Genomic DNA, 11,156 nt, shown 5'->3' with positions numbered 1-11,156 from the left:
AATCAGCACCTTGCCCTGAGCATCATTTCCACGCATGTTTTTCAGAGGACAGTGAGTTCCCATCCCTCTCTCTTGACTTGGACCAGCTCTAATGGGAATATGTCAAGGTCCCAGGCTATTCTGCAAGATGATAACGTTTTATTGAGTTTTGTCCACTTCCTGCCGTGGAGTGAGCCTTGTGAACTATACTATACCCTCTCCGGGCCCAAACTCTAAAATAAAGACATGAACACAGACGTCTCAGTGCGCTCTCGGCGTCTCGCAGACACTTGTGCCTACTCAAGTCCCCAGCAACGTGCTTACCTCCATTTTCTCTGCATTCTAAAAAAACAAGAGCTTTCTTTCACATATGTAGTGAAAGTCACTCAGTTGTGTCCGACTTTGTGTGACCCCATGGACTATAGCCCTCCAGGTTCTTCTGTCCATGGAATTCGCCAGGCCAGAATACTGGAGTGGGTAGCCGTTCCCTTCTCCAGAGGATCTTCCCAACCCAAGGATCGAACCGGGGTCTCCTGCATTTCAAGTGGATTCTTTACCAGCTGAGTTATGTATGTAGGGGGACTGTAATTCCCAAAGCAAGCTTCTGGCTTGTCTGGATTCGTTTTTAAACCAACAAGAGATAATTCGCTCCTTTTTTATTCATTTCCGGAATTTAAGAAGAAAAAAAAAAATACTTAGAAACCTCAAAAAGAAAAGTAATCCTGAGATCCAAAAGAGAGGGAGATAAATAAATTATGCACTTTTCAAATGGAGGAGGAAGAAATGGCCATCTACTTTCTCACTGCCCACCATATTCCTTTAAGTTTTGTTTTTTTCCCCAGCCAGCTCAGTACAAGTAAAATTCCAGTTATAACAAACTCCAAGGACAGCTAACCTATTTTATTGTGGTTGGATTTTGTTCAACTGAGTACATGTCTAGAATTTGTATTTCTAGTCTATAGAAAATTGAGAGAAATATTAATATGAAAGTGAAAGTCACTCGGTCATATCCGACTCTTTGTGACCCCATGGACTGTATGTAGCCCACCAGGCTTCTCTGTCCATGGAATTTTCCAGGCCAGAATATTGGAGTGAGTTGCCATTCCCTTCTCCAGGGGCTCTTTCCAACCCATGTCTCAAACCCAGGTCTCCCATATTGCAGGCAGATTCTTTACCGTCTTGAGCCACCAGGGAAGCCCAAGAATACTGGAGTGGGTAGCCTATCCTTTCTCCAAGGAATCTTCCCAACCAAGGAATCAAAAATAGAAAATTGAGAGAAATAATAATAGCCAAACGTAAAGTAAGAGAAAGAAATCAAAGAGCTTGCATTTCTGGGTGAGGGGAGAGGAAAAATGAAAGAAGAAACCCACTAGTTGGTAGCAATTCTTAAAATTTTTATAATTTTATTATTTGGCTGCGCTGGATCTCCGTTGCTGGGCACAGGCTTTCTCTAGTTGCAGCAAGCAGAGGCTACGCTTCGTCCCAGAGCACAGGCTCTAGAGCGATGGCTCAGTTGCCCTGTGGCATGTGGAATCTTCCCAGAGCAGAGATTGAAATTGTGTCCCCTGCACTGGCAGGCAGGTTCTTAACCACTGAACCACCAGGGAAGTCCCGCAATTCTTTAGTATCTCGCCTTCCTCCCCAGCTAAACTAAAGCCAAGAAAATGCTCTGCTGATCGCAGCAATCTGTCATATAGGATGCCCCTGCTACGACCCAGGAAGGGCAAATACTGGAAATGCAGCGTGAGGCAGGAATGATGGGCTCGTCTGGTGGTGACCCAAAGGGTCAGATACACAAACCATCACCTCCGCGCACTGCTGAGGCTGCCTAACACAAGACTTGTGATTCCAGTGTAGGGATCACCTTTTACGTGAAAATCCATAAGCAACATCTTATGCTATTTTCCATCAATACATAATACTATCAGAAAGTTAGAAACTTCTACCATTTTAAGCAATACGGCAGCCAACCCAACCATGGGGGACAGAGGGTGGGCGGCTGGTTGCCTTCCTCCCATGCCGGGCCATCAGGGCCAGCCTTGCTCAGCAACCTTAGAGGCAGCCAGGCACCCTGAGAGCCTGACCCAGCTGGTGCTGGCACCCCAAGCCGTCCTCCTTCCCTGTCAGCTGAGTCCCGCCCCACTGGCCCCTCCAGGCACCGCCTGAATAACAGACAAGGGCAAGCTCAGGCCCTAGGAGGCGGCGTCTCAGGAAAGCCACGCCAGGGCTTGCCTGTTCTCCAGTATGTGACTCAGGGCAGTGAGGGGGAGAGAACCATCAGAAATACAATAACATTTTACAAACAATAAATTTATTTCCAAATCCTGAATTATAACCAAATTATAGTTCCCTCTAGGTCTTACTGTGCTGTTTTACACAAGAACTTTTTAAAAAAACATAGTCACAGCCATGTCATTGATACACCAAGTGTCCTGGAACAACATATTTGTATTTGGTGGGTCCGGCCACCTCTTGTGGTCCTGGCAGCCGCTCTGCAGCCCTGCGCACACACCAAGGAACTCCAGCCTCCTCCGTGGCAGAGCCTGGCCTTAGCAGGGGCCCCGGGGCCATGATGTACACAGATGAAAGCTGTGTGCAGTATTTTGTCAAAGTGGCCTGGGTTCTCAGGGTTTGTCGATAGGCCGGGGCTCGGGACTCAACACCTGGCTCCCCTCCCCTGCAGGGACAGCCTCGGCTCAGAGCCCAAAGCGGGCTGGCGTGCGGCGGGGGGTCATAGGTTCCCCCTGCTCCTTCCGACCAGGAGTGTAGATCTTCGTAGACCTGGAGACACAGAAAAGGGATTAGGAATCACACTGCGGCTCACTTTGACCAGGACACACAGTAGAACGAGGAGCCTGAAACCCAGCTGTTTCTAACTGTGTGTGAGCAGGCTCTGGAGCTGCAGGGTCTTCTCCCCTAACATACTTCCACTCCCCTTGCCTTCCCTATCTGTGATTGGGAGCAGAATGAGATGGGCCTTCTTATATCCACTGAGGCACTGTGAGATGGCTTTACTAACAAATCCTTTCATACCCTCTAGGTGAGCTATGAGCTTCCCTGGTGGCTCAGCAGTAAAGAATCTGCCTGCAATTCAGGAGACTCAGGTTTGATCCCTGGGTGGGGAAGATCCCCTGGAGAAGGAAATGGCAACCCAGTCCAGTATTTGTGCCTGGAGAATCCCATGGACAGAAGGGCCTGGCAGGCTACAGTCCATGGAGTCACAAAGAGTCAGGCACGACTGAGCGACTCAACGACAACAGGTGAGCCTTGAAGGAGGTCTCCCTTCCGCCTCAGCAGGCCGCCACTCTAGCTGAGGCGGGGCTTTGTCCCCACATCCTGGAGTTTATCTCTAGACCCTTGGAATTTCCCTTGGCCTTGGGCACCACAGTGGGGATCCCCAAATTTGTAACAAGTTGGTGAGAAATGAGGGTGACCCTGGGTACCCCCCACCTTGCAGGTGGTGACTGAGGCTCTGAGGGTGGTCTTGCCGGGATTGTGCCCTTCACCTGTGGGGTCTGACCCAACTCCAGACACCAGGGCAGACACACAGGCCCAAGAATCTCCCCGCCTCACCTCTCCACCATGATGCCCAAGCCCTCACTCGCTGGTGAGGCTGTGAGACCCACTCTGCGCTCCAGCCCACCTCGGGCCCCTTAACAATGCCAGGAGTTTCAGGAGGATCACCACCCCTTGAAAATGTGTCCGGAATTCCTCCATGTGACCACAGTCAACCTGTCACCAAGTCACCTCTGCATGTTTAACTTCTCTTCAATCACGGCCTCACTCAGGGCCTGGCGGGTCCAGCCAGTGGCTCCCTCCCAGCCCAGGTCCTGAGGCCGCACTCACCTGACGCTGCCCAGCGGGCTGCGCTTTTCCTGCTCCTGCCGCCGGGCCCGCAGCTGCTCCTCAGCCAGTGCCATCTCCTCCTCCATGGCAGACGCTTCCTCTTTGGCCCGTCGGCGGTTCTCCTAGAGAAGGGAGAGGTACTGGGGTTGCTGGGGACCAGCAGTGAGGAGGCCTGGCATGTACCCACCCTCTGCTGCCAGCCAGCCACGGTGTAGACTGCACCAGCTCCCAGAGACAGGGCCACACAACACCAGGGCCGAGGCCTGCTCTTCTCACCGAACCAAGACACAGCTTGGAGGACTGAGTCCTAACCCTATCACGCCTCAGCCCTCTTTCAACCTGGTAAGTGCTTACATGTTCCTAGCAAGTTCACAGCCATGCCAGGACACACGGGAAATAGGGAAGGAGCAACATCTGAGTGGAGAGGACGGACACGGGAAAGCAAAGGTCTACGATCTTATGCAACCCTGAATAATGTGGTGGCCACCAGTGGACACTTAGACTGTCAGGAGGGATCAAGTGGAACCACTGAGCACCCTTATGTCACCAAAAGGGGGGACCAGAGACCATATGTGCCTCCTGACAGAACCTAAAAGGAGGTTCACAGCAACACGTGCATTTATGCATTCCTACTCCAAAGAGCTGAACCCGAATCTAACCAAGACTTTAGATTAACGACTAGTTTACAGAAAACACATGGGACAGAGGCACAAGTTAAACATTCTGAGGAACCAATTAGCCTAAAACTATGTGGAACATTCTACAAGATGACTGACCTGTTTTCCCAGTAAGTCAATGCCATAAAAATGAGAGGGGGCAGAGCTTGTTCTCAAATAAAAGACTTAATATATATAATGACAAATTCCCACGTCTGGATCCTAATTCAAGCAAAGCAATGATAAAAAATTATCTTTGAAATATGACTAAGAACTGGAGACTTTGGTGACATTAAGGATTATTTTTGTTGAATGATACTGGTGTGGAGGTTATGTTTTAATTTTTTAAAGTCTTTTTAGAGACACCTATTCAAGATTTGAGTGAAAAACCACAATGTCTGAAATATGCTTTAAAATATTCCAGGAAAAAGATCACTGTGTATGGAGCAGGGTGGGAATAAGAGAAACGAGGTTGGGAAGAATGTTGATAATTACAGAGGCTAGGTGAGGAATCTATGACTCCTTATCCTGCTTTTGTCCACTTTCACAGATATTTGGACTTTTCAACAATAAGGGTTTTTTTTGGTTTGTTTTGTTTTTCAAGGCTCAGCAGACCAAGCAAATGGAGTGGGTGGGAGAAGTGAGACAGACCAGCCTGCCTGGGTCACAGCTCTTATGTCTGACAGAGAAGTAAGGGGAAGCCAGATGATGATGTGTCTTTAATACCAGGCTAAGGGGGAAAAACAGATCCCAGAGGCAAACAGATCCACCACAGGAAAGCACAGGACCCTTACCTGCCGAGACTTCCCAGCCTGTTTCACGCTGTAGAACATGGGGCCCAGCTCTGCCAGCCACTCTCCGTCCACGGCAGTCACACACTGCATGTACTCCTGCAGCAGAAGGGCCACCAGCAAGGGTCACAGACAGACCACTGCTTTGAGCTGTCCCTCCCGGAGCGGTTCCATAACTAGGATCCTCACAGGCAGGGCCCTACCCCCAGCCCTACCAGGCTGAGAAAGGCAAGGAAAAGCCACAGACAGTGGCATTCTAATCCTTTCTCCCATCCAAAATCCTCCACACTTGTGAGAAAGCCCTCCAGTGTCCAACAGAACAGGCCCAGCCCCTCAGAAAACCCTTCTAACACCACCCAAAGGGGCTGCTTGTCCCAGGCAGCAAGCAAGAAACAATCCAGCTGGCATAACCGAGGCCACCGGAACCTAGAGGTCAATTAACTTCCCCAAACCTCCCACTGGAAACCAACCTCAATTCCCCTCAAAGCAGCACCTGTGGCCCCAAGTTCTCCAAGGTCAAAGCTCATCCCAGAAGGCAGCAAACAGTTACAAAGGCCTGGCCCAGCCAAGCGGGCTGACATCATGCCAGCTACCTTGGAAAATACTCACCTTGGTGGTCATGACCAACTCGTGATACACAATGTAGTCGGGGGTGTAGCCCATTCCAAAGAGGGAGCTGGTAGGGTGCAGGTGGCAGGGCATGCCTGTCCGGATGTTCACATACTCCCCGATTCCCTAGGGAAGCGACCCAACAGGTGGCTGCCTCAGCAAAACACTGCACATCTGGGCAGCCTCCCCCACCCCTCCAATGCTGCCTTGACACCAGCTTCCCAGGGAAGCCCAGATCTGCAGAACTGTACAGTGAGAAAGGAGAACTCTGCGCTCGGACAAAGTGTCAGGCCAGGAAGGGGCCACAGCTCCACCAGGCTCACCTTGAGCTTGGCTGCCTGGTGGAAATAGGCAGCACAGATGCACTTCCTGACGATGTCCCAGTCAGTGCCACACGAGGCCAGGCTCATCCGCTGCTGCACCATGATGTCCTTGAGCTGAGCCCGCACCTCCCGGACCTGGAGCGGGACGCAGGTGGTCAGGGATGGAGCACCCCCTCCTTCCCCCGCAGCCCACCCCGCCTCCCAACATCCTGCTTATCCGAGCCACAGACTCACCTTCCGCATGGCCTTGGCATGGATGAAATGATCATTACACCAGATGGTGGAGTAATTATTGTTCTTCCACTGCAGGTAGACGTTCAGGTAGCTCAGGTGGTCACTCTCAGGGACTGCGAACTTCTCCCGGATTTGATCGCTTTCCTCCTCTCGGCCCTGGGAAGGGAAAGGGGAGTCCAGGACGCTGAGAAGAGCTGTCTCAGGCTGTCACCTACCCGTCCCCCAACTTAAAACACGTTGGTGTGGTGCCACATGATACAGCAAAAACAAAATTCATTTATAGCAAAATATTTATTCTAAGATGTGAAGGCTCAGGCACAACATCCTAGAAAAAAAGGATGCAAAAAAAGGATTGCAAAACACTCCCTGAGAACCATGGATCTAGCCAACCCCTTCCCCCACCCCAACCGGCTTAACGTAACACAGTAAAATCACTCTTCAGAAACTCCAGTTCCACCCCCTCCATTCCATCTTTACAACGGGGGACCCTCTCCCCTCTCTCAACCTCTCTCCAACCCATATACTCCCGAGACCCCTGGGAGGACAGGAGCCGGGCAGCGCCTCCCACCTTGGGCCTGTAGAAGATGGCTGGGACCGAGAGCATGGAGACAATGAGCAGGATCTCGGAGCTGCAGCCCATGTCACAGGACACGATGAGCATCTTGGACAGGGCCGGGTCCAGCGGGAACTCCACCATCAGCCGCCCCGTCGAGGTCAGACCACCTGAGAGAGAGGAGCGGACCCAGACAGTCAGCAGACACACAGCTGTAAGATGGAGAACCCAGGCCCCAGAGCCCACGGAGCCCTGCCCAGCACCTGTGTTGTCCAGGGCCCCAAGGATCCAGAGCTGGTACATGGAGTTGAGCATGTTGTCCTCCGGGGGCGGGTCCATGAAGTGGAACTGCAGCAGGTCCTGCACCCCCAGGGACTTGAGCAGCAGCACCACGTTGGCAAGGTTGGTCCGCTGGATCTCGGGCACCGTGGTGGTCAGGAGCTCGTTCTTGTAGGCACTCTGGGTGTAGAGTCTGCCAGAGAGAAGACCCAGTGCTGCCATGCCTGCCACCACAGACCGCCCAACTGAGTCCCTAGAACGTGCCCAGCTGCCTAGGTGAGCCCACCAGCACCGTGGGCTCGTGCAGCCGGAGCAGCCAGTGCTGATGAGAGCCACAGGTAGGGAGGAGAAGGCCTCATTTCTTCCAACTCCCCTTGTCTCTTACAGTCACAAATCTCCACCTATTTAAAACTCAGTCATGCCAATTCACCCTTCTGCTGGAGTCTCTTAGATAATCGTTTCATTTTTGGAACCATTGAGCCTGGGACTAGAATTATGGCTGGGTTATAATTTCTTTATATTTTTCTGTATTTTCTGAATTTCCATTATTTTTAAGTCAGAACAAAAAAAAGAATAATTAGAGAAGTAAAAAAAAGAACCAGTGATATAATTTGTTGACATTTATCCTCTTAGGATAGGCGCACTGTAACACTGGTCATCCACTGCAGGGACATTCAACATAGGTCCTCCTCAAACACACACTCGGACCTCAGGACTGCCGGGAGGGTGACTGCTCCCACTCAGCGGCATGAACATAGGTCCTCCTCAAACACAAGGCCACTCGGACCTCAGGACTGCCGGGAAGGTGACTGCTTCCACTCAGCGGCATGAACGTAGGTCCTCCTCAAACACACACTCGGACCTCAGGACTGCTGGAAGGGTGACTGCTCCCACTCAGCGGCATGTGACGAGAGAACCAACAAGTGGCAGCCCCACCACTGGTCCCCAGCCTCAGGGATCACCCCTCTGCAGGAATGAAGGCCAATCCTGCCTGCCCCTGCCTGGGCCCCTACCCTGGAAAGCAGGCAAGCACAGCGTTCCTACCTGAAACACTGACCTGGGCCCGTCCTGCCGGCTCGTCCCGACCGCTGATTGGCATTGGCCTGGCTGATGGGGTAGATCTGCAGAGCATCCATGCCAATCCGGGGATTGAAGACCTAGGAGAGGGCAGAAAAGACATGATTAAGGACACAGCGAGGCAATTAATGGGAGGCAGCCTTGAGACAAAGAAAACCCTTGGCTGCTACACGCTACAGAGTGAAATGTCTCAGTGATGCAGGCAGCCATCTTCTGGAGTCAGGAACCTCAAGAAATTTCCCCTCATCACCAGCTCCGCAACCTTTATCAAGTTAAACTGTCCACCCTGAGTTATCACAAGGATTGGATGAATCAGGAACATGGCAAAATCAGCACTCAAACCACCACCTCCACTTCCACAAGCAACCATTGTTCAAGGTCTGAGGACCCAGGTCCTGCCTTCCCACCTCCTAGGCTGGGTGAGCCTGTGTGAAGGCCCAGGGCCCCAGTGCCTGTGTCTCCTCTTACCTTTAACTTACAATAACCGGAATCGATAACAAACATGATGCCGTCGACAGTCAGGGAGGTCTCAGCAATGTTAGTGGCGACAATACACTTCCGGACGCCATCTGGAGCCTGGAGTCAGACAGGACATGCAGGGAGGGAAGGCTATAGGCTGGCAGGTAGGAGAGACCCCACAAGCGGAAGAGCACACCCCACCCGTGCCAGGAAAGTAACACCTTCTCCCTCTTGCCCTCCTGGGGGGAGTCTGGGAGGTTCCCAAGGTGGAGACCCAAACCAGACACTCTTGCCGTCTCACCTTCTGGAAGATCTTGGCCTGGAGGTCAGAGGGCAGCTGGGAGTAGATGGGCAGCACGGCCAAGGCGGGCGCGTTCTCTAGTTCTTCCAGGTGCTCCACGATCTGATCTGAGGTCACCTGAGGGCAGACAGGAGTCGTCAGATGCCAGGGCCCCCGATCCTCACCAAAGACCCACCCGCTCACCAAGGTCGCGACCGAGGCACGCACCTCAATGTCCTCTTGGCCAGGCATGAAGATGAGGATGTCCCCGGGGGCCCCCGACAGATGCACCTGGAGGGACTGCTTCACCGCGGCCTCCACGTAGTCTTCCTGCGGGGTCTGCAAGCCAGCCAGGGGCACCGTCAAAGGACATGTGGGTCAGGCCCCCTCTGGGAACCAGCGGCCCAGTCCCTGGTCTGGGGCCAGAGCTGGGCGGACTCTCGGGGTCGTGCACGTGCAGATGGGCCTTATGGCCCTCCCTGGGTCCCAAGCCTCCCTCCACCCCAAAGAAACAATCAAACCAAATGTCCCCAGAGTACAGTCTTTCACTGCCAAGCCCAAAAGCCGTGGGCTCCCATGGCACCCACAAAACCTTTCCCCACTCAGTACCCCATCCCAGGCCCCCCACCCGGCTCTTCATCTGAGCTCAGGGTCAGTTAAGAAAAAAAGGGCCTTGGTACCTTGCTGAAGAGAATGTCCACAGGGAAGGTACGTCCAGGGATGTGGAAGATGGGGACGTTCCCAAAAAAGGAGGCAAATTTCTCTGCGTCCATGGTGGCTGATGTGACAATGAGCTTCAGGTCTGAGCGCCGAGCCACCACCTAAGAGAAGAAGTCATTCAGAGGCTTCCCCATGGGTTCGGAACCTTTGGCTTCTGCCCTCCAGTCTCATCAGCATCACTACCAAGTGAAACAGAAGCCCAAGCTGAGGGGGGCTCGTTAGATTTGTAACAGTGCTAAAGGCTGAATCACGGAGCCACAGCCAGGAGAACCACGAATCACTCGGCTGAGCTAGAACGGAGTGAACTACCACTGGGCAGCCAGAGGCCTCAGGGGCAATTCTGGCCTGTCAGAGGCCCCCCAAGCTTCCCCGGGCTAGACCCCAGACGTCTCGTCACTGCCTCCCAGCCCCACAGGCACAGAGGCCCAGACCCACACCTCCCGGAGCAGCCCGAAGAGCACGTCGGTGTTGAGGGAGCGCTCGTGGGCCTCGTCCATGATGATGGCGCTGTAGTGATCCAGGTCTGCTTCCCGCAGGGACTCTCTCAGCAGGATGCCATCAGTCATGTACTTGATCAAGGTGCTTTCTGAAGTGCAGTCTTCGAAGCGGATGGCATAGCCCACCTGGAGGCCAGAGAGATGGCTCAGGGACTCTGGGCACCCGCGCACTGCTGCACGCCCCGAGCTGGGTCTAGGCCTCAGCGGATCAGGTCAAGTGACAGAGGCCACAGGTATGAAGTTCACGGCTCAGCCCTCGGGCCCACTCACCTCCTCACCGAGGTTTCCCCCCATCTCTTCACTGACTCTCTTGGCCACCGACATGGCGGCCACACGGCGGGGCTGGGTGCATCCGATCATCCCATAGTCCGTGTAGCCGTCTTCATGCAAGTACTGGGTCAGCTGCGTGGTCTTTCCACTCCCTGTCTCCCCAACCACGATCACGATGCTGTTGTCTCTGCAAGGGGAGAAGAGACTGGTGAATCAGCACGAGTGGAAGGCCACCTCTAGCCCCACCTGCAGCTATTCAAGGAGCATGCTTGCTCGGAAAGGAGGATTTCCCTGGGAAAACAGTCTCATACTGAAATCCCCTGGAAAGTCTAAAAGGCAGTAAGTTTGAAACAAGTGCCATGCTGTTTCATGAGGCCATGTTGCTTATTTCAAGCAGAGTAGCCTGGGGCACTCAGGAGACGGGGAAAAAAACCTTTCCCTTCTCCACCAAATGTCATACCCCAAAGAAAAAGAGCCACAGAGCACGCACAGGACACCTGAGCTGGGGTCCCATCCCTGGGCTGGGGAGTCACCTGATGATCGTGAGGAGTTCCTGCTGCACGGCGAAGATGGGCAGGTACTG

The 11,156-nt window shown here is 53.1% G+C and overlaps 1 protein-coding gene across 1 annotated transcript in view; it reads right to left on the bottom strand.

Moving 5' to 3' along the window:
• Nucleotides 1-2,270: 2,270 nt before the first annotated feature.
• Nucleotides 2,271-11,156, bottom strand: part of DHX38 (DEAH (Asp-Glu-Ala-His) box polypeptide 38) — a 17,861-nt gene continuing 8,975 nt past the window's right edge. Inside the window, exons 13-28 of the mRNA XM_010850940.1 lie at nt 11,107-11,156; nt 10,574-10,760; nt 10,244-10,429; nt 9,767-9,907; nt 9,315-9,425; nt 9,108-9,224; nt 8,816-8,923; nt 8,315-8,427; nt 7,255-7,463; nt 7,007-7,161; nt 6,439-6,594; nt 6,205-6,339; nt 5,882-6,007; nt 5,276-5,371; nt 3,826-3,947; nt 2,271-2,760 (exon numbers count right to left, since the gene is read on the bottom strand). The exon at nt 11,107-11,156 is cut by the window's right edge and continues 16 nt beyond it. Of these exons, the coding sequence (XP_010849242.1) occupies nt 2,676-2,760; nt 3,826-3,947; nt 5,276-5,371; nt 5,882-6,007; nt 6,205-6,339; nt 6,439-6,594; nt 7,007-7,161; nt 7,255-7,463; nt 8,315-8,427; nt 8,816-8,923; nt 9,108-9,224; nt 9,315-9,425; nt 9,767-9,907; nt 10,244-10,429; nt 10,574-10,760; nt 11,107-11,156 (2,097 nt within the window). The 3' untranslated portion in view covers nt 2,271-2,675. The remainder of the gene's footprint in view (nt 2,761-3,825; nt 3,948-5,275; nt 5,372-5,881; nt 6,008-6,204; nt 6,340-6,438; nt 6,595-7,006; nt 7,162-7,254; nt 7,464-8,314; nt 8,428-8,815; nt 8,924-9,107; nt 9,225-9,314; nt 9,426-9,766; nt 9,908-10,243; nt 10,430-10,573; nt 10,761-11,106) is intronic.

This window comes from Bison bison, unplaced genomic scaffold, assembly GCF_000754665.1.
Source record: "Bison bison bison isolate TAMUID 2011002044 unplaced genomic scaffold, Bison_UMD1.0 scf7180017864297, whole genome shotgun sequence".
In the NCBI taxonomy this organism is placed as follows: domain Eukaryota; kingdom Metazoa; phylum Chordata; class Mammalia; order Artiodactyla; family Bovidae; genus Bison; species Bison bison.
The sequence above is the reverse complement of the archived record's forward strand: the minus strand, read 5'-3'. Positions and strand labels throughout refer to the sequence as shown.